The sequence below is a fragment of the Ochotona curzoniae genome, unplaced genomic scaffold (genome assembly GCF_017591425.1).
Source record: "Ochotona curzoniae isolate NIBS_2020 unplaced genomic scaffold, NIBS_Ocur_1.0 scaffold_3208, whole genome shotgun sequence".
Lineage (NCBI taxonomy): Eukaryota > Metazoa > Chordata > Mammalia > Lagomorpha > Ochotonidae > Ochotona > Ochotona curzoniae.
Window position 1 is genome coordinate 31,469,274 of NW_024467106.1, and position 27,360 is coordinate 31,496,633.

General features: G+C 50.0%; 1 protein-coding gene across 2 annotated transcripts; it reads right to left on the bottom strand.

The window, feature by feature from the left end:
• Nucleotides 1–15: 15 nt before the first annotated feature.
• On the bottom strand, nt 16–19,913 carry RUSC2 (RUN and SH3 domain containing 2). Of its 2 annotated transcripts, XM_041004649.1 has the most exons (12): nt 19,513–19,913; nt 10,446–12,545; nt 5,390–6,028; nt 4,997–5,182; nt 4,758–4,898; nt 3,461–3,537; nt 3,109–3,283; nt 2,925–3,030; nt 2,241–2,287; nt 1,058–1,871; nt 827–964; nt 16–737 (listed from the first exon to the last, which is right to left on the bottom strand). In XM_041004649.1, exons 2-12 carry the CDS (start codon nt 12,475–12,477, stop codon nt 536–538), a joined length of 4,557 nt encoding a protein of 1,518 aa, XP_040860583.1. In that variant the 5' UTR covers nt 12,478–12,545; nt 19,513–19,913; the 3' UTR covers nt 16–535. The 2 variants fall into 2 exon arrangements, with proteins under 2 accessions (XP_040860583.1, XP_040860582.1); XM_041004648.1 differs by lacking the exon at nt 19,513–19,913 and having other exon boundaries at nt 10,446–12,549.
• Nucleotides 19,914–27,360: the final 7,447 nt, after the last annotated feature.

Genomic DNA, 27,360 nt, shown 5'->3' on the forward strand with positions numbered 1-27,360 from the left:
AGAGAAAACGATCCAGAGGCTGAGCACCTTTTTTATTAATAGGTGTAATAAATAAATAAATAAATACATAAACAGAAGCCTGGGCTGCTCTTCCCTCTTCTGCCCATCAGGCGTGCCAGCTACAGACTATTTACAGCTGGGGGTGCCAAGGGTCTGGCCCCAATACTGTTCATCATCCACATCATTGCCTGGCCTGGAGAACCCTGCCAGTGGCCCTGCAGGCCACCTTCCCACAGAAGGACCTGCTTGTCTACGTAGAAGGAAGGCTGGGCCCAGCCGGGCCAGGTTCAGCCTGGCAGCCCAGGGTTGCGTCCCTTCCCGCCTCCTTTCCTGGAGGGAGGTCTGGAATGAGGTCACTGGGACAGTCACAGGGGAGTAAGTAATACTGAGCGTGGGGAGCAGGTGCCAGCACAGGGCGAGGTGGCCCCCAGCTCTCGGTCTGCTCTGCAGCCAAGCCCAAGGACTTGTGAGGGGCTCTGGGGCTCGGAGCCGGGGGGTGGTGAGGGTCCCTGAGGCCAGCAGCATGCACAGGGCCTCAGTTTTGGCTGTTTCCAGGGGTTGGACTTGGAGTTGGGGTCAACATCACGTAGGCCAGGGGAACTAGGCCAGTGTCAGGACCACGGCTGCAGCGCAGCCAGTCTCTGCCGGCTGGCCCCAGCACCCGTAGGATATCACCCTTGTGGAAGCTCAGCTGTCCAGGGCCTGTGGCCAGATGGTGGCACAGTGCCTGCACCTCGCTGGAGAAACAACACATGCTGGTCAGACAAACCCCATCAGAAGCCCTTCCTGGCTGCACCCCCTTGGCCCCTCCTGGCTCCCAGCTCACCATGGCGGCTTAGCAGGCAGTCCTGGAGAGCGTGGCTCCTGCGGGCTCTCCTTGGTTTCTGGCTCCCGTCGGACACCCACTGTCTGGGCCACCAGCTGGAACATGGACTTGTCCAGGCTCAGCCAGTCTGAAGGCAGCCTAGGGGAGAGTGGCTGGGCTCAGGCTCTGTTCACAGCTAGGCCAGACTCCATGCTCGGTCCCTCCACCTGTGCCCCACACATGGGCTCTCACCTGGCTGTGGGCCGGGCCTCTCGCTGGGCTTTTCGGGAACCAAACAGATGTCCCCACTTGATGCCGCCTGGGGAAGGCTCTGCGGCCGCTCCCTCACTTTCTGCTGGCGGGGCAGCAGGCCCCTCCCTCTCTCGACTGCGCCTCAGTTCAGCCAGCACAGAGTCAGGGGGGCTCCCCATCCAGAATGGCCAGCCCCTCTCCCGGCCAAGGGCTTCTTCGGGGGCAGGGCAGGCCTCGGCTCCCTCTACCACTCCCTCCCGGGGAGGTGGAACCTGGGGATGCCCCCCGGCTCCCCCTGCTTTCTTTTTGTCACTGCTACTACTGCTGCTACTACGAGGGAACCTAGAACCTTCCATGGAGCCATCAATGTAGACTTGGGAACTCTGCATGAGCTGGTACCACCAGCCAGCTTGCCCACTTCGGGCCCATTTGCTGTGCCCAGAGCCCCTGGCTGCCTCTGCCACCTCTTCTGCTTCCTCTTCCTCTTCTCCACCTTCTGGGGCCCCCACACCCTTCATTCGCTCCCCAGGCGCTGCTCGGTCCATGTCTCCAGAGCCCTCCTGGCCCCGCTCCCGGGCCAGCTGCAACGTTGAGTGGGCGGACAGCAGCAGGTCTTGGGACTCCCGCAGCAGCTCCTTGTGCTGCCGCTGCTGCTGCCCACTCTGCAGCAGCCGGTGCTGAAAGAGCAGGTCCAGGCTGAAGGGCAGCAGGGCCAAGGGTTGCAGCAGCAGCAGCAGCTCCTCGAACAGCCCAGGGCACACGGTGTGAGCTGCACTCAGGAAGCCCCAGGGCTGGTAGTGGGTCTGGATGATGTCTAGGAGGAAGAAGAAGGTTTGAGTCATTCAGAGAAGCACAGCCTGGCTCAAGGGGGTGGCTTTGTGAACTACACAATGACATGTGCTGTGCACACACACCCTATTTCCTTTGGTCATGCAGTGTGAAGACTTCCCCAACACTGAGCCCACAGGAGACAAGTACTGGGACTCCCCTATCCAGATTTCCCGATTTCCTGAGAGTCCTGCTCAACCCAGGGCTCTTACTTGAGTGGAATCTGGAACGGACTTGGGTGCATGTGTGCAGTTCCCTCCCCCATGTCCAGTGCCTAACGGCAGCCAGTCCTCCCTCTACCTGGCCTCTGAGGATTGGCCTCGTTTGAGAGACAAAGCCAGGTTCTGAGTGTTACCTTCGTGGTTATAGAGGTGATTAAACCAGAACTCCAGGGACCGAATGCTGCAGGGAGAGAAGGGAAGAGACTTGAGTTTCGTGTGGACACAGCCAGATACTGAGGTCCAAAGGAGACAGATACGAGGGCATCAGACCCCAAGAAGGAAATGTGCATAGGTATCACCCTACTACAGCAGGCTTGCTACCTGCTTCCCTTCACAGCTCTGGGGTGCTGGCAGGGGTATGCAGAAAGGGATTGACTGCATAAGACCTAAAATGTCAGGGCAGGTAATGAATGGAGGTGTAGGCAGCTCAGGGTCAAGGGTATCGGGCCATCAGGCTCATAGTTGACAAAGAAGCATACTAAAACTGGGTCCCAGAATGGACCAAAGATTCAAGCTGGATGTAAAAGTGGAACTGGAACGGAGAGCATCAGGGTTTCCTGGAAACGGAGTCACCTGATTAATTTCCAAACATGACAGGCTATGTGTTTGTAAAAGCAGCAGAAGACTATGGGAATGGTCAGTGCCATATGTTATTGGTGCAATGGGAAAGCCAGGACGGGGAGAGAGGGGAGGCCTACACCCTGGCCACAACCCCCATCCCTTCTGCTTAAGTCTAATGAGCTTGGGCACCAGAGCCTGGGGTGGGGGGGGGTGCAGGTCGAGAGTTGAGGGGAGACGTTACTACACCGCACACTCACTTGAGCAGGCCAAGGATGAAAGCGTCGAAGCGCATGGTGTGACTGGTGAGTTCTGGGAACTGGCTGACCTTGTTGTAGAGGCCGTGCAGAACCTTGGTGGATGGACCTGAGAGCAGAGGCCCGTGCTGTGTTTCTGCAACCCTTTGGTTGGTCCCAGGTCCCCATCTGGCTCCTCAGCACTCACCTAGCTGGGTGGAAGCCTCCACCACACTCCAGGGCATGTTCTTGCGCTGGCCAATGATGACGTCGAGCACAAAGGACTTGAGCCCGTCCTCCAGCACAGCCCGCACAGCGGGGCATAAGTACTTCAGCACCAGGTGGCCAACATTGGGGCTCACGGAACTGTTGCCCAGCTTTGCCTGCAGACACAGGAAGGAAGGGCAGGACACCCTCTGGAGACCGAGCCTGGCCCTTGTCCCTGTGGCCCTTTGTGTTTCTCCCTTGTCACCCCCATCCCTGAGCAGCCAGCTCCGGATAAGCAGAGGCAGGGTACAGTATGCGGGTCAGAGCTCGGTTCTTCACAGTTTCTTGCCTACCTTTACCCCAGGATCCCGGCTTGTGCCAAAATGGGCCACAATAAGGTCTACAGCCGTGTTCACAGCTTTTATCAGTCCTGCAAGAAAGAATGGATGTGATGGGTCCTTGAGAAAGCTCCTAGCGAAAGCACTAGGCTGACCCCCCCTGTGGGATGGGAAGGGCTCTCCACTCGCCTTACTATCCTTGCCTGTCCATGGGTCTCCCAAAGACACTTATGCCAGCGTGGTCCTGCTGTGCCCAGCTCTTAAGCCCTTCCTGTCCTCCTGGACCCATCTCCATAGAGTACCACCGACTCAACATTGCAGCTGGCGGGGGGGGGGGGGGGCAGGCAGGAGGGCCCTGGAGACATGGACCAAGCAGCGCCTGAGGAGTGAGTGAAGGATGTGCGGGCCCCAGAAGGTGAAGAGGAGGAAGCAGAAGAGGTGGCAGAGGCAGCCAAAGGCTCTGGGCACGGCAAGGAACTCAAAGATGGAACTCAAGACTTGCAGCTGCCTTCCTTCCACGCCCTCAGACTCCAATCTTGGATCAGCCCACCTCCCAGTCTTTTTGCCTGAGAAAGCAGGGCCCCTTCCTACTGTTGGAGACAATCCAGGTCCCTTGCCCAGTGCCTGGAAAGGACGACTCTGATCTGTGCCTACTCGGCATCCTCTGTTCCACTCTCTGGTCACTGTGCCAAATCTCTCTCCCCGTCCTCTCCAGGCCTTCTGACTTCCCTCTGCTGCAGGACCCTGACTGTGCTGTATCTACACCCTGCCCTCCCTCCCTCGTTTTCAAGAAAGTGGCCATTCCTCCTCTTGGCCAAGGCTCTTTCCTTTCCCTGCAAGGAACTTTGGCTTCATCTTTCTCCCTACAAGCTCTGTCCCTTCAGCCCACAATTAAACACTCCGTTCTTTCCTCACCATCTCACTGAAACAGCCTTGGTCTCAGTGCCATTGTCACTTGACTACATTTGTTCCTTGCCAGTCTCCATCTTCCTAAATGTCACCGACACACTTAGTGCTAGGCCATGGACCTGGAGCTCATCGCTCACACGGTAACCTCCCTCACCGTGCTTAGCTCACTCAGGGAAGGGCTGCTTTGGCCCTTGAGAACTGACCTTGGCCCCCTCCCCATCATTCACACAGGACCCAGACATCTACCTCTGGTCCCAGTGCTCTCCAACGCCTTCCTGGCACTGACTTTAATGCAGGGGTATATTCTGGAGGGTTCCATGGGAGAGACACACACATGGCCAGGAGGGGACAGCAGAAACCCTGACCCAAGTTGGCAGCGGAGGTGGGGGGGTGTTCTAGTCACCTTTTTTCTGAAGTAGGTCAATGGAAATGGCCTCTGAGTTGCCATCTGGTGACAGACAAAACTCTGCTGGGGGCTTCTCTGTCAAGGAAAAAGGGTCTTGGAAGTCAGGGCAGGTCAGTGGTAATGGCTTTAGTACCTGACCTAGAAAGAAGAGACAGAGAGAAATAAAAGCCAGTTCAGTGCTTGGAGAGTGCACCCTTGGGCCTGCTCCCAGAGGCCCTGGGTCCACACCCACACACCATTTAGCCGGCAGCCAAGATGGCCTGCAGCTGCCAAAGATCCAGGGAACTCAAAGATGGGGTTCCTGCGGGCCAGCCGAGCTTCCTGTGGCCTTCGGTCTAGGCTCCCTGATAGAGCAGGTGGCCCTAGCGGGTTCTTCCTCCTGTATTCCCGCCACTTGAGGGCTTGAGGGGAGAGGTGGTTGGCTGGAAGAAGATGGGATCAGCAGAAGAAAGAGGCAAGAGTTAGTAGGAGAAGGCTGTCGCATCTACCTGATAGACCCATGGGAAACACCAGAGTCAGGAATGTGTGCGCGTTATCCAGGGGTGCCAGGGAAAGCGGTGAAAACACTTTAGTCTCTGACTCTGGGCTATGGCATAAAGCGTTTGTGGTGGTGGTGATAAAGCTCATACCGTTACTGGGTCTGGAGGCCATGCCGCCCTCACCGCCTCCGCGGGCCAGGCTCTCTGCACGGCTAAAGCCAGATCTCCAGGAGCCCAGAGGTGGCAAGCTTCCCGTTCCATGGAGTCGGTACTCAGCCAAGGTCAGTGTCTTTGGATCCTCCTTCTGTGGCAGCTGGGAGGGGGCGGCATGGGCAGCAGGGCAGGGGTGGCTCCATGGGGCTAGGCTTTCTGGGGCTGTGGCCTGCTCTGGAGGCGGGGAGCACGAAGTGGAGGCAGAGGAGTCAGTGCTGGGCCCAAAGGGGCCAGCACTCCGGACAGGGGAGTAGCTGCCCAGGGGTGATGGCCGGGAGGTCTCTGGCTCAGGCCCAGCTTTCCTGGCACCTCGGCCACTGGTTCGGGGTGTAGATGCCTGGGGCTCCCTGAGGGGAGCGGGGGCTGGGCCCTGAGCAGCAGGGCCAGCTGGTGGGACAGGCTGCTGGGCACGGTTGCAGCCTGAGAGGCTGTAGAGCTGGGAGAGGCTGTGCAGGGCCCGGGTCTTGGCCAGCTGCTTGGGGAAGTGGTGCTGGAACACGAAGGGCTGGATGGGCAGTGTGGTTGGCCTCTGCTCCTTGCTGTAGCGAAGGACTGGTCGGCTCTCAGCACCACCCCCTGTAGCGATAGGGATGAAAAAGGAAATCAGACAAACAGACACAGAAGCCAAATGGGAAGAAGCAGAGGCAGAGAGGAGAGACGCTGCCCACTGGGAAAGGGACATGATGGGCCAGGCCTGGCTGGTAGCAACAGGGTGGGGCTACAGTGTGACACTGCTCCCCGCATCTTTTGTCAAACTCTCCCCTAGTGTTGTTATGACAGGCCTATACAACAGGCCTACACTTCTTTGTTGGTCTTTTTTATTTTCTCAAAAGAGCTCATTCATTGCCTTCACCACCCTCAAACTTTTCTCAACAACTTTTACTTCTGCCAGTGGCAACACCACCCATGTTGTCTCTATGGCTCAGAGACAGTCTCTATGGTCCCATAGATTTCCAATGTCCAGGTGATTTGGCATTTTCGCTCATCGTCCCTCTTCTCCACTCATTCCAGTGCATTTCCTTCTTGAGTAGATCTGACCACAATGGAAGATTTCTTTACTTGTAAGCAGAACCAGCTTTCTGTTGTCCCTGCCCACCCTCACGGCATTTCAGAGTTCACCTTCTACTCAGTGCTTGTCCTCTCCCCCCACCAGGGCTGGGCCCCTGTGCCCCCTCCAGCTAGCCTTCAGAACTAAACCCAGGACCCTGCGACGCTGAAGGACAGGGCTTGCGCTCTGTGGGTCCGAGACCCTGCACCCAACACTGGAATGAACACAAGGTGGTGCTATAAGCACCTTCATCAGCTACAATCCCGGGCGTGGCTCACAGATCCGCGAGCCAGGAATTAGTACTGGGCAGGTCAAGAAATGTGGAATTTATAAGAGATTGAGTCATTTCCTCGACATCACACGACTGGAAAGTGGCCAAGTTGTAATTCTGTATAATTTGGGGCCAGTGTTCTCACCACAGGACACTTCTTGGCTGGGTCTTCCTTTCCCTCGCATTATTTCATCCATGAGTCACAGTGGCTGAGACCACAGCCCATTAAGGGAAGAGTTTCAGAGTCACTCCCAGGGGACATTTTCAAAGTAGACCCTCCTGCCTCTTCTAGTCGATGCTGAAAGAGCAGACTTTGCCCTTCTCGTTAACTCTCTATGCTTCAGCTACATCTGCCTCTGTTCTTAAATACACCAAGCTCAGGAACTCAATCTTCCGCCTGTCCACCCTCCCAGCCCCTCTGGCAAATACCTTTCTACCCTGTTATTCCATTTCATTTTCTTTTTAGCTCTTTTCACTAACAGCAATGATCTTTTAAATGTGCTTATCACTCCTGATAAGAACTCCAAAAAAGTAGGGGCTTTGTATGCTAATTGCTGTGTCTTCTGGCAGGAATCAAAGGGCTGAATCCTCACAGTTCAGCTTGTTAGGGACCTGGCTGGCTTCAGGAGGCCTCACTTTCATGTGCCCTCCCTGGGTTCCCCCGCCCCCTCCCGATCAGCTGTTCAGGGAGGCACTGCTCTGCCCACGCTCAGCCCATGAAGCTCTACACCTGTCAGCCGGATTCTCTACCCATTTTGCTTTTCCCACCTGGATGCCTTCTCCCTCTCCACTAATTTAAACACCAATTTGTAGGACTGAGCTGACCCCTGGCTATTAAGCTAGGTCCTCCCATCCAGTTTTGTTATACCCCCTACGTAAGTATGTCTGAATTAGACTGTTTTATTCCTACCCTTAAAAATATACCCAGGACAGGGTCAACATGCTGGCGTGAACATGTTAATCCTCCATCTGTGGGGCCAGCATCCCCTGTGGGTGTGGGTTCAAGCCTTTCTCTATAATCCTAATTAAAGTTTGAAAAGAAATCCTCCCTACTAAATTCCCAGAACGTGGCTGGAAGCAGAGCAATGCAACCAGACCCCAAGGGGGACTGGGTGCTCTGGGGGGAGCAGAGGGACCAAGTTTTCTCGCTGTTCTAGGTGACAGCCTTTCAAAATTGGCCACAGAAGCCACATTCCCCAGTCAGCTCTTTGCTGGGACAAACAGCCCCTCTCCCAGTTCTTCCTTACACTACAGAACGTTGGGGTCCCCTCCCATCGAGTCCCTCTCCTAGCCCAGAGCTCAGCAGAATGCTGGGGTGCGCTTCCTGGCTCTGTAGTTTGTATGCGAATCCAATCACTTGTTTTTCAAAGTCCTTCTGTACTACAAACTCAAATTCAGCTTAAAATCAGTTCTATATTCCCAGTCAGCTCAGTACAGCTTACAAATGCAGCTTCACGTTGGTGTCCTTTTGAGTCCTGAGTTTGATGCTTTTTTAGCTTCTTAATGTCAATCACAGATTGGAACAATCTGTGGCTTCTTTTTCATTCAAAAATTCAATGACTTGTCTTTTTTTTAATTAAAAAAAAGAGCAAAATTAAGAAAAGAGCCCAGTAGTGGTTTACTGAAGAATTATGTAACATTGCAGCAACTTGGTATAGTGTTATAGCATTAAAAACTCCACTTCCATCTACCATCTTGTCTCTGTCTGACTGCGGAGTCCTGGCAGCCCAGCAGAGTTTCCCCATAGATCCTGCAGTGTAAGGGAGCGGGGGCTGACGGTGCGACTCCCCCAGAGACTTCCCCTACATTCTTCACCCCAAGGACATTACCTCTGTGTGTGGTTCAGGGAGTGACATCTTGCAATGGGTTGAAGCTTCTGAACTACATTTATGGTTTTTAAACCCCTTTCCCTTGAGAAACCAACAGACCCAAACTAAGGCTTTGGGCACAGCCATTTGGGACTTCACTGCCCCTGCCTTCCCAACTCCGCACATCCCACTCCTGAATTGCTTCCAGGATTCCTCAGCTTTGTCTTGGATTTATCTTTACAACTTGTTCGGCTGAATTTAATTCTTTTTTCAGACTTTCTCCTCTGATGGTTCCTATGACTCTGTCCAGTCTGGCTATTTTTTCTCAGTCTTTTTTTGAGGGTGGCCCAGCTCACCCCTGGCATCACAGTATTCTCATCTTTGTTCCCCTTGGGTGCCCTCACCCATCCAGATCAAGTCAGCTACCATTTGTATTCTCATGGCCTCCAATCTACATGGAAACAGCCCTTCCAGTCCATCTTCCAGCCAACCAATGATCTTTCTAAAATGCAAATCAAAACATGGTGGGAAGCAAACAAACAAACAAAAAAACAAATCCCCAACCAAATAAAACAGTGATTTCCCTGGTTAAATTCCCCCAGGGATCCCATCCCCATTCTCCCAGGACGGTGCCAAACTGCCACGCCTGCGGCCTCTGGAAAGCATCAACCCTTGCGTCCTTGGGGTCTCGTATGGACTATTCTTTCAGCCCAGAATATCCTTCTTACAAGTCTCCCCAAAGCTGAGATGTAATCATCTTCTGAGCCTGGGCTTCACTATGAACCCTGTGAGTGGTTCTCCCTCACGACATCCCAGCCTAAGGTAGCCCTTCTCATGGCCACAATGCCAACTCTGCATCACAATTCTGTTTCCAACCTTAGCGGCAACTCCTGGAGAGCAGCTACAGTCTATCTCATCTCTGTCACTGGCAACACATTAGTATAAGAGAGGGAAATAGCTGGCCCTGGGAGGCTACCAGGAACTTAGAGATCTCAGCTCCCAGGCTGCTCTGAGGGTGGTGAGCATCACTGAACAAGGACTCAATTTCACTGATACCCAATGAGGTTTCCAGGCAGACATATCCCCTTGGTTGTCTCTTAAACACTGAACATTCCAGATTTCCAAAGCTGAATTCAATCCTGCTCCTTTGCCAGTAAATCTACTTCTGTGTTTAGATGCTATCCAACAGGACAGATGCTGTGGGCTGGAGAGTGAAGTGCAGCCTGGGATGCCTGTATCTGTATAAGAGTGCCTGGACTCAGCACCGCCTCTGCCTGTGTGTACAATCCAGCTCCCTGCTCACGCGCATAGGAGGCAGCAGAAGGCGGCTAGGGGACGGAGCCTTGCCCTGCTGTTCCAGACCTGATGGAGTTCCTGGCTTCTGGCTTTTTAGCTCTGGTAACTGCAGCCCTTTGGGGAGTGAATCAATACATGGGAAATCTCTCTCCTTGTCATTGCCTTCCAAATAAGTAAAACAAAATAAATCAAAAGTTATGTAAAAAGAAATTTCTCTTAGGATTTTCCCATAAACAAAGACACGTCCCCCCTCCCCCCAAGGCCCTATCTGAGTTACCAGGGTTTTTCCAGTAGTCATTCAGGTTCAGAACTACCATCATGCGAGTACTTACTTTTTCAATACATCAGGATCTCTGAAGCCTGTTGATTTTTACACCCTCAGTGAATTTTTTTTCAATCCTTTGTCTTCTTCCCTTTGCCCCACCCTATTATAGGACATGACCCAGACTAAAAAGACAAGAGGTCTAGGCTGAGGAGTCTCTCAGCGGTGTAGATGGATGGCTGCTGGGGACCTGGCACCAAGGCGGCCATGCGAATCTCCTGGTACTCCCTAGCCTTTGGGCTTCTTACCATCGGCTCTAGCTCTTGCATCTCTCTGGCTGTGGCTGTTGGCTGTGTTCCCTGGCACGGCAGGCACTGGATCCATCGGTGGAGCCAGGGCACCTTGCTCAGCAGCTCTGAAGCCAACATGTGGCATCAGACTGGCTTGGGGGCCCTGGCAGATCTGGGTGGACCAGGGTTCTGGACCAAGTAGGTCTATCGCTGGTACCAGGGGCATAGGCGGTAGACTGTGGCTACAGTGAGGAGTGCCCTTTTCCAGTGGCACTGCCCTGTCTTGCTGGGCTTCCTGGATGGGTGAGAACTCCTGGGAGGAATCCCCAACACTCAGGCGAAGCGGGGGAGAGCCAGAGCAAGCAGCCTTCTTCCGGCCTTTGGCCAGTTCAGCGAAAGAAGTGACCCTCTTGGGTGGGGAGCTAGGCCCGGCCAGGGCTGCAGGGCCCTCACTCAAGCGGACTGGGCAGCTGAGCATGCGTTCTAGGGAGCCCAGGCGGACAGCAGGGCTGCGCTCCAGGCTGCGGTCATAGCTGCGGGAGCGCTGCCGTCCGGTGCTGAGGTTAGGGGGTGATGTGTTCGTGTACACTTGTCCCTCAAGCACAGTGGGACTCGTGGCAGCTGCTGTGTCTGCTGAGGAACCCACTGCCTCTGGTTCCTCTGGCTGCACTTCAGGTTTCTGGAACAGGTAGTACTCTGAAGGTTGGCCAGGGCCTGGCTCTGGCACAGGGCCTGGTGGGGGACTTATCTTGGTGTGTTCCTCGGAGCAGCTGGTGATGGAAGAGCCGGCTGGGCTTGGGGATGACTGGGAGGACAGGTCACAGGTGACAAGTTTGTAGTAATTCTGCGTGGCCACAACAAGACGGGCCTGACTCTGGAAGCAGGCAGTGAGGTCAGCCACAGCCGGGCAGGGCTCACAGTGCGGACGGTAGGAGTTGCAGTTGGCATCCAGCTCAGGAGATGAGGCATGAGGACAACCGTAGCCCCCTTCCCTTCCTCCGCTTTCAGGGTGGTGGGACTCGCAGGACATCTTGGACTCAGCAGGGGAGGGCTGCAGGTCCAGATAGAAAGCGCCAGGGTCGGAGTGGCTGCAGAAGGAGGAGTCGCTGCAGGACTGGGGAGCTGAGTTGAGGTTGGCGCGGGCACTGCCATGCATCTTATTATAGAGAGTGCTGAAGGTGACCAGCACACCATCCGAGCTGTTACAGGAGGAGTCGCTCACATAGCCCATGGACTGGTCGGCTGCCTCAGACTGACTGGACGTGCTACTGCAGCGGCAGTGCTGGGCTCCTGGGCCCGGGCAGCTGGGGTTCCTTGGAGACTCATCTGAGCTGAGCTTCCACTCCTGGTCAAAGGAGAAGCCCGAGGTGTCACTGGCTGCCCCTGCACTGCCACTGCCACCAGGTCCCCCACACTCATCCAGCTCCATGGTCTCTGCTTCCAGCTCTGGCCGGCAGCGGTGGCTGCTGCTGCACTGCTGGGTGCCCGAGGTCGCTGCTGGCTCCTGTTCCTGGCCCTCCACCACACCAGCCCGACTGCGCGCTGCCCCCCAGGACCTCCCCACTCTGGGGCCAGATGGTGGCAGCTGGAAAGAGGCTAGATGGAAGGTGGGCTGGCTAGTGCTGTGCAGGTGGAAGGACTGCTGGGTGGTGCTGTCACTGATGCTGTCATCATACAGGTCACCGAGTCCTGGCTCCCCCACACCTTCCTGCAGCAAGAAGGGATTGTGCCGTTTGGGGGCCCCAGAACCTCTTCCATCCCGACTCCGACTCTTGGTGCTGTCTGTAGACTGGGCGGATCCCCCTGGAGCAGAATGCAGACTGCTGTAGAGCAGGGAGTCAGCTTGTCCCAGGTCTTGGTCAGGCTGGGTGAGGCCCAGTTTGGGTGGGCAGAAAGGATTGGGTCTTGTGCTCCCACTGCTGCCACTTGCCCCTCCACAGCACTGTCTGTCTGGGACTTGACAGTGCACCAGGGGGATATGGTGGACGATGAGGGTCTCTCCCGTCAGCTTTGGGGGACTATCCATTCTGGAAAGTTCGAACAAGGGCATCAACGGCACCAGACACTGCCCCCAGAGCCCAGTGGGGCAGAACACATTGCATCAGGAGATCTTGGCACCTGGAGAGAGAGGGAAAAAAAGGGAACCTAATGTGACGTCCCTGTAGCCAGGGACACATCCTTTGTACCATTTTTAAGCCCAAGAAGAAGACTCCGAGTCAGGTGCGAGGTCCACCAGCCCAGCAGAGTGGCTGGAACCCTGCTCCACTTTCCGCACTGCACAGGCCCAGCTTCTGAGCCATTCCCCACTCCTTCCTTTCAAGGACCCCCATGTATCTCTGCCACATGTGACTAAAGGCCAGGCCTCTTTGAGTGCCACATAGGAAGACCTGGGGATCTCAAAGACAGAGCTTTCCCCCTTTTCTTTCAAGGACCCCGTCTGTGGCAGTGAACAATCTTAGTCCCAGGTACAGAAAAGAATGAATAGTGCATGCTACAATGCCTGGGAAGAGGACAGGATGTGAGGCACTGAGGAGACACACAGGTGCCTTAGACTTGGCCACAGCACGCAGGTGAACAGCCGGGGAGAATGAGGGCTCACAGAGCAGGCACGTCACAGCAACAAGTTCTGAGTTTGCAAGAGACTTTAAACACATTTCATCATTTGACCCCCTTTCTCCTCTGAGCCTGAGGGTATCTGTCCCTGTCCCAGGACTGTACGTGAAATGATTTCATTGCCCTTCCTACTATGTTAGTGCTTTTCTCATGCAGACTAAGTTGGGCCTGGGAGAGGGGATATTCTGTCTTTTGTGCCACGCTAGCACTTTATCACCAGGTGCAGACCTCTTGAAGTGTGGCAATTCTGCCCATGCTAGCCTAGAAGCTTCATTACCCAGAAGCCTTAGCAAGCCTTCCTTCAGGTTTATTCCTTATTCAGGATAGGCTATTCTAAACTTCTCTGTCCCTTGGCCACTGTTCCAACAGTCTTCACTTCTCATACATTTCTCTTTCTTCTTTTTCATTCCTACTATTTTCCTTTCATGTCCTCTGAATTTACATTTTTCATCTCTTTTTTCTTATTCATCATTGAAGTGAGCCCTTAATGCTACCAATTTCTTTAAATTTCATTCATTTAGACTGAGGAGTACCAGCTCTTCACATGCAGAACAGAAAGTCGCTGGACAAGTCATCAGTGCTCAAGGATGCAAACAGGCAGTTCATTAAGGAAAAAAAAATTAAAATGGTTAATAAACACATGTGTGAGGAACAAAGTACTAAAATGTAAGAATTTGCAGTTAATTAAATTATATTAAGGATAGAAGTCCTCTACAAATACTAAAATCCACAAATACTCAATGCCCTTTTATAAAGCAGCACAGCACTTCTGTATAATCCATGTATATTTTCTCATACAATTTAAGTTATCTCTACATTACTTAATACACTATAAATAAAATGTAAATGCTATGTGAACTGCTGTTGTACTGTATTGTTTAGAAAATAATGAAAAGAAAAAAATCTGTACTATTTGCATATTTTTGATGTATGAATGTGGAGGGGCCAACAGTATTAGCGATCTTTCTTCCTTTTTCCCCAGCCCCCGCCAGCTCTTTTGTTGAACATCCAAGCCTTTGTGTGCTGATTAGGGCAGTGACTAGAGAGGTAGGAGGGCTACCGTGAGCTGCAAGATGAAATGTAACAGTGGAAAATACAGAACATCTTTATTATTTTGGATTAGGTTAAGTTTCTAAGATATGACATGAAAAGCACAAGTGATCATGAAGAAAGAAAGAGAGGGAGATAGGAAGGAAGAAAGAGAAAAACTGGCTTATGCTGTACTTCAAAGAATGCTTAAGAACCTGTGAAGACAATCCACAGATTGAAGGAGAATATTTGCAAATCACACATTCAATGAGACAATACATCAAGTAAATTCGTGTAACTTGAGAATAAAAGAGATATAACCTAATTGAAAACTGGGCAAAGAATCTGAACAGTCCTTTCTCCTAGGAAAAACACAAGTGGCTACCAAACTCCTGAAAGGGTGCTTTTTAAAGATGCCTTAAAGCAGACAACAAGTGCAGATGATGATGCAGTGAAAAACTGGATTCCTCAAACACTGGAAGGGGCATCATAAGATAGTACAGTTACTTTGGGAAACAGTTGACAGCTCCTCAAAATGTTAAACAGTTGCCACATAGCCAACAATTCCACTGAGTCTAAACCCAAAAGAAATGAAAATATATGTTTACACAAAAGCTTGTATATAAATGTTTACAGCAACAGTGTTCACAGCAGCCAGAACTGATGACTAGATAAGCAAAACGTGGCATATACTTGAAATGGAATTTTATTTGGCAATAAAGAAAATGAAGTTATGATTCAAGGCACAACATGAACGAACCTGAAAAAGATTATGCTGAGTCAAACAAACAAAAAACCCCTGTGTTGTATGAAGCTGATTGGTTTCATTTCTATGATGTATCCAGCTCAGGCAGATCCACAGGAGAAGAAGCTAGAGCAGCAGGTGCCTATGACCACGGGGCTGAGGATTGGGGAGTGGCTACTTCACGCCTGTGGAGGCTCTCTTTTGGGTGATAATGTTCTAACATCAGACAACAGTCATGGTGACACACCTTTTGCTTCTTATTGTAACTACAGAATTTCACTGAGTTTGAATTATCTCAGTAAGACTAAAACATTTCAGCCAGGAAAAAATTAAGGTTTATGGAAACAGGCTCAGAGGGGTGAAGAAGAGGACTAGCGTTGAGCAGTGAGTGAGTCTGGCATCTGCAGAAGCAAGCAGAGAAACAGCTGTTCTTAAAGATGGCATTTTGAGAATCAGAGAGACAAAGACAATAATCAGGAGGTTTTGCCATGAATTACTTGAGATAATTTTCCCTTTACTCCTTCTCATCTATTTTTTTAACCAAGAAAAATTTGGATTCAAATGTATACTCACACACACACACATACATATTAGTATATATATCCTACTAAAATCCTAAATGTATACATGAGATGCTAACACATAGATACATATACGAGACACAACTTCATTTCCTCACCAACACGCACACACACCCCTATGAAACCATCACGGTTCAGTCAAGGCTCCAGCCTAGCAGCATAGCAACCGGATCACTTCCCACAGGCACGACCTTCACACGCCACAGGTGATTAAGTTTACACCGTAATGCATTGACCATCAGCCATCACAGACTCTGAGGACCAGGCTCCTAGCCCAGCTTACTGGGAGACATCCAAACTAACGTTTAGAGGCATTGCAGTTGAGAACATTCTACAATCCCAGTAATAATCAACCAATGAAAGCAATACACAGAACAGAATGTCATTAAAAATTATGTGTTCACATGACTACTGGCTTCAAAGATGGTCACAGAATAATAGTAAGTGAAGACAGCATGTTATAAGCAACATGGAGGGTATGACACCGTTGTGTAAATAAATATGTCTCAATGCACGGAAGAAAAATTGAAATACATGCAACAAAATGTTAATGCCTCTTTCTGCTTAGTGATTTTGAATTTTTTGAAACTTTTTTTGGAGGCATTCATACTCCTTTTCTTTATTTTCTTAGAAAATACTTATTTATTTGTGTGTGAGAGAAAGACATCTTCCATCACTGGTTTACCCCCACCCCCAGATGTCCATAATTGGCTGAAGATTGGAGCCTAGAACTCCATCCAGGTCTCCACTGTGGACGCAGGGGCCTAAAGAGTTGGGTCATCGTCCACTGCTTTCCCCAGTGCGTTAGCAGGGAGCTGGGTCAGAGGTGAGCAGCATGGATGTGAACCAGCTTCCATATGAGATGTTAGCACTGTAGACAGAGGCTTTACTCACAGTATCACAATGCAGGCCCCTCATATTTATTTTCTAGTTTGTGTATAATAAAATGCTTTATATGCATACTTCAAATTTTTTTCTTTCCATGGGGTGGGGGGTTCCCCCTTACATACAATACTAGATTTTCCTTAAAGTGCAGGCCATAATCCCAAGGCCTGGACTCAAGGAACACAGAGAATTTTTCTGTACATATAGTGGCTATTCTAGGAATACTATGGACTACAAGCATCACTGATAATGTGTCCTCTTTTCTCCCCCTTTTATCTACACTTTACTCAAGTATTTTCATTTATTTGGAGTCAGAGAGAGAGAGAGAGGAGAGAGAGACAATGATTTTCCAACTACTGGTTTGCTCCCCAAATGGCTGCAAGAGCCAAGCTAAAGCTAGGAGTCAGGAACTCTATTTGGATCACCCACATGGGTGACAGGGGCCCAAGCACTCACAGTTGGGGTGTGCCTTAGCAGGAAGCTGGATCAGAAGTGCAGATCGAACTTGAATCCGGGCATTCTGATAAAGGAAGCCAGCATCCCAAACAGCATCTTCAATCGCTGGCAAACACCCGGCCTCTCGTTCCCCTTCTAAAGGACCATTTTCAGGGAGTGTTCACCAGTGGATATCACACACACACAGTGGAAGTGACGATTCTGACCCAGTGAACTATCACAGAGATGAGCATTCAGACAAGAAACCATGGTGCTGCACAGACAGAACTTATACAGCCAGGGAGAAGTAAACAGACGCAGCCGGTGGCCCTCAATGAAAGGCTGGTGAACAGATGCAGCCGGTGGCCCTCAATGAAAGGCTGGTGAACAGACGCAGCCGGTGGCCCTCAATGAAAGGGTAGTAACAGACACAGCCTGCGGCCCTCAACAAAACGGTGGTGAACAGATGCAGCCTGCAGTCCTCAACGGAAGGGTCGGCAGCTGTGTTATAATGTCGGCTATACACACCTGGGTCCTAAACCAGAGAAGAGTTCCTGGAGATCAGAGATGGAGAGCTAGTCAATCCATGTCCCTACAAGTTACCACACAGTCCTTGGAACACGGTCAATGCTTGGTTATCTGTTTAGTATTTTACTCATTTCATAAAATTGGGTTGCTTTTTATCATGGAAGTTTTAAAAATTTATTCTGGATAAAATTCCTCCAGTTATATCCAGGTCTTACAAATATTTTCTCTCAGTTGGAGGCTTGCTTGTTAGTTTTCTTAACAGTGTTTTTTTTTTTTTTTAATTAATAGACATTTTTAATTTTATGAAATTTATCAGTTTTTTTCTTTTGTAATTAAGGCATTTGATACCTTAAGTAGTCCTTACCTATCTCAAAATCATAAAATAATTTTCCTTTAAAAACTGTAGTTTAAGCTTTATAAATTTGAGTTGCATTGAATCTTATTTTAAGTTCCAAGCTATTTCACTAATTTTTAATTTTAACTTAGATTTTTGTCCTAAGAGATTATTATTTCTTTCTGATCTGCACAGTTTCTGCGCAGTGAGGGAAATGTCTGTCACCAGTCTTGCAGATAATCCGGCCAGTTTAGACGTGGACGTCTGCAGGCCCGGGATGTTGTCATCATGCTTTGCCCCACACCCACTTTCCATCTTTCACAAAACATGTATCTACACGGGACTGATCTTCACAACAACTTCATAAAGGAGGCAGACTTGTCGGCGTGAAAACGGACAAGGCAATGGACGCCTAGGAAGACGAATGACTTGCCCAGGTCCCCTCGGTGAGTAAACCACAGCCAAGACGGGACTGTGGACGTGTGTTTTAGATCAGTTACAAATGCGATCAGACTGCACTAGACCTGGATGTCAAACGCCCCCAAGGACATTTCCTGAGCGCTCATCTCAGGCTGCATTCCTGAGTGTTTGGTTCTAAGGTCGGGACGAGTTTATTACAACGGGCTATGAGCTCTGGTGAAGGTGGAAAACAGAGAAAACAGGGCCACAGGCTCTTCCCGAAGGCCTTGTGCTTTCTCTGCTCCCGGAGTAGCCGCTTCCTGCTTCTCCTGGGCGCCCACACTCTAGCTTGAACAGGTTGTCTTTACAGGCCTCCCCATTTTCTGCCTCTAGTTCCTTTTAGATGACTGTCTCCTTGCGTGTAGACTACTCATCAATCCCCATCCCATTCCATCCCACTTCCCAGCCCTCTCCTCCCTGTCCCATGGACGGCCCCCAAATCTCTTTCCTCAAGACGCTTTGGGAAGTAACACACTCCTACAACTTCCCAGGGTATTTTTCAATCACCTATTTTATGTGGGCCAGTGGACTTCAGGAATTTAGATAGCGGAACCCTGGGCAGAAAACTGCCAGCAGGAAGGTTTCTCTTGTCTTGGGCATCTGTGTCTTTTCTGCCAGTCAGTTAACACCCTCCCTCCTTTCTGGCCTCCTGAAGAAAGACAGGGAGGACAAAGGTCCTCAGTTGCTATCCCCCGGCAGGCTGACCTTGACTCCAGGTTGAGGGGAAGCCTCAGGATCAGGTACTGTTGCAGGAGGGTCGATTTGGGAATGTGAGCTCCTGCTCATGTCTCCTCCTGCTAGGAATCTAGGTCTGCCTAAGAAAGCGGATTAGGACAGGTCCTATGCCCTGGGCACTGCACTCACTGTCCCCTGCTCCTATTGTTAACTGTGAGGTGTCTTGTCGACATTGCTTCTTACTCCATTCTTCCTAAGAGTCTGGTGGCTCCCACAGCATCAGAAGGTATGGCGTGTGTGTGTGTACGCTTGTGTGGGTATGTCAGGTGTGTGTGTGTGTGTGTGTGTGTGCATGTCTGTGTGCAGGTATGTCACAAGGTGTGTGTGCCTGTGTGGGTATGTTAGGGTGTGTGTGTGTGTGTAGGGCAAAGCTACCCAGCTCCTCCCGGAAGCTGCACCAATGCCCGCATCTCCTCCCAGAAACTCTTTGTTTCTAGATGTGACCCCCCTCTATGCTGACCACAGCAGCTAAGGCAGCAGCTTCATTAGAAAGGAAGGATGGAGTCTCTATGCTTCTTGAACCGACATAAATAGCATTGTAACGCTCAACCTCTATTACCCGTCTCTGCAGCACTGCCCAGATGCATGCATGGACCAGCCTGCCTAGTGCTCGCACACGCCACCCCTCCCTCTTATGGAAAGACAAAGCCGGTTCTCAAAAGCCAAGACACAGAGGTCCAAATGCCGAAGGCTGATGCAGTTGGCTCTGCACTGCCCCTCCCCCAGCTCTGCCAGCCATACCTCAGCAAGCGGCCTTCAGCTGGCCCCCGGAGGCCTCCGCTCCTCTTGCTGTTGGCCTTGACAGTTCCCGCTGAGGCACTGTTCCACGGCCCACACAGGTTGGGGGGCGGGGGGGGCCGGGGCCGATTTCCTAAGATCTGATTTCTGCTAATACAATGGCATTGCTGCTAATGCAGGGAGGCTGCGCAATCCCAGCCCCAGTCTCCAGGCGGCTGCCGCGGCCGCTGGTGCTGCGGTGACGTTGCTGCTAAGGGAAGGGGGAAGGGAGAGGAGCGGGCATGCCCACAGTGCAGCCGCTCAGCCTCCCTCCGCGGCAGTCCCCCTGGGCCTGCGAGTCCAGCGAAGGAGGAGGGGAGAGAAAGGCGGTGGCGGCAGAGGGCAGGCGCTGCTGCAAGGCGCACAAGTCCGGGAGCCCAGGGAGCTGGGGTGAGCGCAGCCTCGTGCTCCCTGCAGTCCCGAGGAAGTCTGGGCAGAGCCTCGTTGCTTCCTTCCTGCCTTCCTTCCTCAGGCCCCTCCTTTTGGAGCCCAGTGAGAAACTAGTCCCTCCTGTCCTCTCTCCCAATGACCCTCTGTTTCCAGCCTTTTCTCCAGGGCTCCGGACAGGCCTAGGGGTGGGGCTGGCGGCAGGGAGGGGATTCCTGAGGGTAGGAAGGGAGGCTGGTGGCTGCAGCCGTCCTCCCACCCAACCCGGTGGGCCTGCCCCTTTCCGCAGGCTTCGGCACACAGGGTGGGAGCAAGCCTTGGGGTCAACACACGTTCCATTCAATGCTGTGGATCTTTAAAGGGTCCACTAGTCGTGGCAGAAAGTATAACAGGCCCCTCTCACAGTGCAAGAAGAATCAAGAAAGACCTGTCCCTTGGGCATGAGAGTGGGTGCTGGGCAGACTGAACTCTTGGAAGAGAAGATCTCTGTTCTCCATGAGGAAAAGGGTCTGTTAAAGAGACGCCTGGGCAACAAAGGAGTAAATTCTCTTTGACCTTGGGTTAGTCAACGAATTCTTCAACACTGATACCAAAAGTTTAACAACAAAAGACTCCACAAAATTTTAAAACTTCTGTGCCTCAAAGGACACAATCCAGATCATGCAAAGGCCAGGTCCTGGGTTCTCAGTGCCCTGCTTGGGCTCTTTCTAATTCCGGGAAAGCCAAGTGAGGGTGCTTCTTGGAGATCCAGCCACACGGATGGGCTGTAGCTGGGCTACCCTGGCCTTCGGCATCTACAGGAATCTTTACATTCAAATGTAGTCTTGTGATTGTGTAACTTTTCTCAAAACACTGGAAGTCAAAAAGTAGCAGGAAGGATTGAAGCTGGGTAACCATTTTTGAGGTTTGCGAATTCAAAAAGTTGCAGGAATGGGAAGCTACTTGGCAGCAGAGAAAATGACATGAGGGGCTCAAGCAGCTCTGACACATACAGGCTAGAGGAAGTAGGAAAACTCTTTGAAAGAGAGGCCAGGAAGTCAGGAATGGAAGCCAGGTGGTTCAAAATGGGTGTCTCCACAACTCCACGACAAAAAGATTGATAATCCTGTTTAAAACAGGACAAGGGACTTAAACTGGCATTTCTCCAAAGAAAACACAAATGGCCAACAAGTCATGACAAGATGCTCAACATTAGTCATTAGGGTGATGAAAATCAAAACCCAGTCATTGAGATACAACTACACACCCACTAGGATGGCTAACATTAAAGCAAATCAGCAAAAATAGCTAATCCAAAGACAACCCACAAAACTGGTGAAAATCCACAAATCATATATATGTTAAGGAACTTCTGCCCAGAAGTATATAAAGAATTCAGCAATAAAAACAAAACACAGAGGGTGGCGTGGCATAGTGACTAAAGCCTCAGCCTGTGATGCCAGCATCCCATATGGGCACCAGTTCAAGTCCCAGCGGACTTCCAATCCAGCTCCCTGATAATGTGTCTGGGAAAGCAGTGGAAGATGGCCCAAGTACTCAGGCCCCTGCACCCCCAGGGGAGCCCCAGAAGACTCTCCTAGCTTTGGCTTGGCCCAGCCCAGGTGGGTTGTGGCCCTCTGGGATTGAACCAGTGAATAGAAAATCTCCTTCTGTTTCTCCTTCTCCTTGTCTCTAATTCTGCCTTGTGAGTGAATAAAAAAGTAAAAAGACAACCCAATTACACATGTGCAAAGGATTTGATCAGCCATTCTCCCAAAGAAGACACACAAATGTTCAAAAGACCACCTAACATGCTTAACATTATGTCATTAGGGAAGTACAAATTAAGACTAAAAGGACATATCACTTGACCCCTACTAGAGTGGTTACAACAACAACAACAAAAAGACAAAAGTAAGTATTGGCGATTGTGTGGGAGAAAGTGCTGGGGGCGTTGTACAGCAGTGCAAACACTGGTCCTTATAATCCAGCAATTCTGCTCCTCAGCACAGCATCCAGGAAAACAACAATGTGTCCACATAAAAGCTTATACATGAATGTTCATGGTGTCAGTATTCACAATAATCAAAGATGGGAACAATGAGAATGTTCATCAAAAAGGAAATGGGAAACATGGTAAATCTGTACAAAGGAAGAGTATTCGGCAATAAAAAGGCATGAAGGTAAATGCTACGTCAGAGATGAACCTTGAAAACATGCTAAGTGAAAGAAGACCGCGTAATGTTGACTCCACTTGAGTGAAATGTCTATCACAGACGACTCTATAAAGATTAAGTAAGAGTAGATCATGGTTGTCAGAAGCTAGAGGGAAGGAGAAATGGGGACTGATTGCTAATGCATGTGAGGTTTCTTTTCTTTTTAAGATTTATTTACTTTTTATTGGAAAGTCAGATATACAGAAAGGAGGAGAGACAGAGAGAAAGATCCTCCATACGGTGGTTTACTCCCCAAGCAGCCACATCAGCCAGAGCTAAGCCAATTCAAAGCCAGGAGCTTTCTCTGGGTCTCCCACATGGGTGCATGGTCCCAAGGCCTTAGACCGTCCTCGACTGCCTTCCCAGGCCACAGGCAGGATGCTGAATGGGAAGTGGGGCCCCAGGGATTAGAACTGACACCCATATGGGATTCGGCATGTGCAAGGCAAGGACTTTAGCCATTAGGTTACTGTGCCAGGTCCACATGTGAGGTTTCTTTTAGGGAGGATGAAAATGTGTTAAAATTATGGTCATAATTGCCCAACTCTGTAAATATATTAAAAACCTCAAAAAAAAAAAAAGAGAGAAACAGATGAATTGTACACTGTAAGTGACGAAACACAGGATATGTTGAGTGTATCTCCAGCAGGGGTGTAAGCATGTGGTATGATGTCTGGCATGTCCCACGGGACACCTGCATCCAGGCCCCACTTCCGATCCAGCCTCCTGTGACATCCTTGGAGGCCTCACGTGATGTCCTAAGAGGTTGAACAGCGGACTTAGATTGAGGTCCTGGCCCTTTGCTCTGACCCAGCCCAGCCCTGGCTGTTGCAGGCACCCCAGAACAAACCAGCAGGTGTGGCAGTTCTCCCTCTTTCAAAATTAAATTAATTAAATCTGATTAGATTGAGAGGGAAGGAAGGACGCAGGCAAGTAGCAGCAACAGCTTTAGTGGTTTTGCTCAGTTCCACAGAGGCAGGAGTTTTTGAAAGCCCCGGAGCTGGGGCAGGGCTGGGAAGGGAGACAGACATCGTTCATCTGCAACAGCCCAGGGCTAGGACGGGAGCCAAAGCCACCAGCCAGAAGCCAAAAGCTTTCACAGGGTCTCCCAGACCTATCATTGAGTCTCAGCAGGCACCCAAGCACTTGGGCCACCTTTCACAAGCACATTAGCAGGAAGCTGGATCAGAAAGTGGAGCAGCAAGGATTCAAACCAGTGCCCACAGGGCAATGCTGGCACTGCAGGCTGTGGTTTTACACACAACACCACAGCACTGAACTGTCAATCTATACATTCTTAAAGGAATGTACTGTATTAAAATCTCTCTACTTTCTACACAATTCTAAAAAATATTTTGTTTTTATTTGAAAGGCAGATTTTACAGAGAGAGAAGGAGAGACAGAGAGAAATCTTCCATCTGCAGGATCATCCCCAAAATGGCCACAATACCTGGAGCTGAGCTGATCCAAAGTTGAAAGCCAGGAGCTTCTTAAGGGTCTCCCACATGGGTACAAGGTTCCAGGGACTTGAGCCATCCTCTGCTGACTTCCCAGGTACCTCAGCAGGGAGCTGAATCACAAGTGGAGCACCTGGGACTCAAACCAGTGCTCATATGGGATGCCAATGCTGCAGGCAGTAGTTTAATGAGCTGTGCCAGAGTGTAAATCCTACTCTTTCTTCATGGTTTAATGAAACAATACCTGGCCTGTTTCTAAAGGTGGCTGTACAGCAAGGTTCAGATCTATAGCTCTCAGCTCAAGAAGCACTTGTTCCTTCCTCTCATGCATACTCTTGATTTCCAAAGCTTTTGGGGCTTTTAGAATCAAATCTCCAAAACCCTGTTTAGATACTCATTATTATTATTACCTCAACTCAAACATGTCTAGGCCAAATGGATTTTAACTTCACATTTCTTTAAGATCTTTTTTCTTTTTCCAAGTTGAAAAATAGAGTTACACAGAGAGGAGATACAGAGAAAAAGATAAAACCATCTGCTGGTTTATTCCTCAAACCACTGCAACAACTGGAGCTGAGCTGACCCAAAGCCAGGGAGCAGGAGCTTCCCACATAGGTGCAGGGGCCAAAGCACTTGAGCTATCCTCCACTGCTTTTCATAAATGATAAGCAGGGAGCCGGGACCATGAACTAACACCCATATGGGATGAGGCTTCGTCTACTATGCCATGGTGCTGGCCCCAGATTTTTTTTTTTTATTTCAAATCTGCTTTGTCTGGAATCCTGCAACTTATCACTGAAAATACATGAGTGATCTGAATTCTCCCTTTACACTCAACCTCCTCATCAAGCTGAGTCTTCATCCCAATATTGCAGGCATTGATCTAACAACATAATTAAGAACATAATTAATAATAATTATGAGTTTACTAAATTTCAACTATTATACTGGGCAGTTACTGCCATCATTTCATTTAGTCTACAGAACCACTCCCTGAGCCATGTGTCATTATCTCTAGCCTATGGATAAAAACCCTGAGGGCTATTAAATAATCTTCCTAACACAGCTTGATAAGTACATGAACTTGAAATCAGGTAAAAACTTGATCCAAACAGTATTATTTTTCCTTTTTTTAAGATTTACTTATTTTTACCATGGAAGGCATATTTATAGAGAGAAAAAGAGAGACAGATGGCTGCAAGTCAGTATTCTTAACTACCTGCTAAATTGCCTCTTTAACTCCTGTGGGAAGAGTGATGGTGGGAGAGAGATGGACACACACACACACAGGAAAAAGAGAAAGAGAGAAAGGGAAGACTACTGAGTCACTGCCCAAATGCTCCCAACAGCCAGGGCTAGATGAGGCAAGAGCCAGGACCTAGGAAATGCACAACAGGTGGCAGGGGCCTGAGCACTTGGGCCACTTCTGCCGTCTCTCCAGGAAGCTGGGTCAGAAGCACAGCAGCTGGGGCTTGAACCAGCACCCCAATATGGGACTCCTCCCTTTTTATAGCCAGTGGCATGGGCTGGCATGATGGCTCAATCAGTTAATCCTCTTCCATGATCCCATTTGGGCACCAGTTTGTGTCCTGGCTGCTCCATTTCCTATCCAGCTCCTTGCTTATGGCGTGGGAAAGCAGCAGAGGAGGGTCCAAAGCCCTGGGACCCTATACACTGTGTGAGAGACCTGAGAGAGGCTCCTGACTTCAGATCAGCTCAGCTCTGGCCGTTGGGGCCATTTAGGAAGAGAAGTGGCAGAGGGAGGATCTTTTTCTCCTTCTCTCTATACAGCTGCCATTCTAAATAAATAAATAAATAAACATATAAATAAAGCCAAAAATCGCAGTGGCTTAACCTCTTCCTGCTGCAACACAATGCAATCCCCTCTTATTTATTGCCTTTTGACAGAACACCCTGGAAGGTGCTATGTCTTACACTCTGATGGGTAATTCTGGGCAGCACAGTCTTGGCACACAATAAGGCACCATTTATGTTTGTTTGCTGAAGCCATTGCATGGCAAATGTAACAGGGTGGCTGCAGTCCAGCCAGCTTCCAAAGATCAGCCTGGGGCTGCCACATGTGACAAAGAAGAGGAAAGCAAAAAAGAAGAAGAAGAAAAAAAAACTAAGCCTCAGTAAAGTGTTTTGGAAAAAAATTTTTTTAATTTACTTATTTTTCTTGGAAAGCCAGATTTACAGAGAGAAGGACAGAGAGAAAGATCTTCCATCCACTGGGTCACTCCCCAAGTGGCTAAAATGGCCAGAGACGAGCCGATCCAAAGCCAAGAGCCTGGAGCTTCTTCTGGGTCTCCTACATGGGCATAGGGTCCCAAGGCATTGGGCTGTGCTCTACTGCTTTTCCAGGTCACAAGCAGGGAGCTGGATGGAACGTGGAGCGACCAGGACACGAACTGGCGCCCATATGGGATCCTGGTGCATGGAAGACAAGGACTTTAGCCACTAGGCTACTGCACTGGATCCGGGAAATGAATTTGTAATGCCAACATCTCAAATTCCTGACCCTATACCTGTCTGTTTCCATTCTCAAGATGGGATGGAAGACTGAGCAGCTCCAGCTTCGGTCAGTACATTTCCTGCCACCTATCACTCAGTCCTGACTATGGAGCTAAGGGTGTCAAGTGACAGCCTGAGGGTCACTTCCACTGTTACATGAGGGGTTATGTGGTTTGCACAGAAAAACGCTATAGTTAAAACTATTTTGACTCTTAGAAAAATCTACGTTTCCAGCTTCTCTCGTTTAAAGATCAGAAGCAGCAGCCACATGGGGCCTTCATTCTTGCGCAGGAATGGCCAGCTGGGGTTAAGAAGTGGCTGTCCTCATAAGCTGGGCATGGGCCCGTGAGTCTGATGGTCCTCAGCCAGCACCACTGGGTCACCATACTTGCTGGGTGCCTGCAAGGCATCCACATTTGCAACCCTTGCTCAGGAGTGCGAGATCACCATAATAAACTCAGGGACGTTTACTGCAGCATTACTCTAACATCGTAAACCGTCGGGGCAGGCTTGGTGCAGCAGTTAGGATCCTGCTTGGGATGCCCTTATTTCTTATAAGAGAACCTGGATTTGAGTCCCAGCTCTTCTCCTGATTCCAGCAGACCCAGACACTGTGGTCCCTGCCACTCACCTAGAAGACCCAGATTCTGTTCCTGGCTTCCAGTACCAGTTTGAACCAGCTCTGGAAGTTGTGGGTATTTGGGAAGTAAACCAGTGAGAGATTTTGCTCTTTGCTTTTCAAATAAATAAGATAAATTTTTATTTTTGATTTCTAAATATTCATTCATTCATTACAAAAATGTTTAGTGAGGGCCGATGTGACAGAGTAGGTAGAGCCGAGGTATGCATATGCTGCTGGCATCTCATAAAGGTGCTGGTTTGTGCTCTGGCTGCTCTGCTTCCGATTCAGCTCCCTACCAATGGTCTGAGGAAAGCAGCAGCAGATGGTCCGAGTGTCTGGGCTCCTGCACCATGTGGGTGACTCAGCTGAAGTTCCTGGCTCCTGGCTTTGGTCTGGCCCAATCCTGGGCAGTGAGGCCAATTCAGGGAGTGAAAAAGTAGATGGAAGATCTCTCCCTGTGTCTCTCTAACTCCTTCAAAAATACAAATAAATCCAAAAAAGAAAAGACAAGTGGTTAATTACATAGTGGACTTCTACACAATGGAATAAAATAGAACCATAAAAATTACATAGAAAAGGCCTTTAAGCTAATAAGGAAAAGTACAGTACCAAATCATAGACAGACTTCCACTTCCTG

Bases quoted from the DNA above. Each gene is read 5' to 3' on its own strand.
- RUSC2 (XM_041004649.1), bottom strand. From the start codon at position 12,477: ATGCCCTTGTTCGAACTTTCCAGAATGGATAGTCCCCCAAAGCTGACG. The intron at 3,538-4,757 runs GTGACTAGAACA...TCTTTCTTGCAG, and splicing joins TGACCTACTTCAGAAAAAAG to GACTGATAAAAGCTGTGAAC. The intron at 3,284-3,460 runs GTAGGCAAGAAA...CTGTGTCTGCAG, and splicing joins GCCGGGATCCTGGGGTAAAG to GCAAAGCTGGGCAACAGTTC.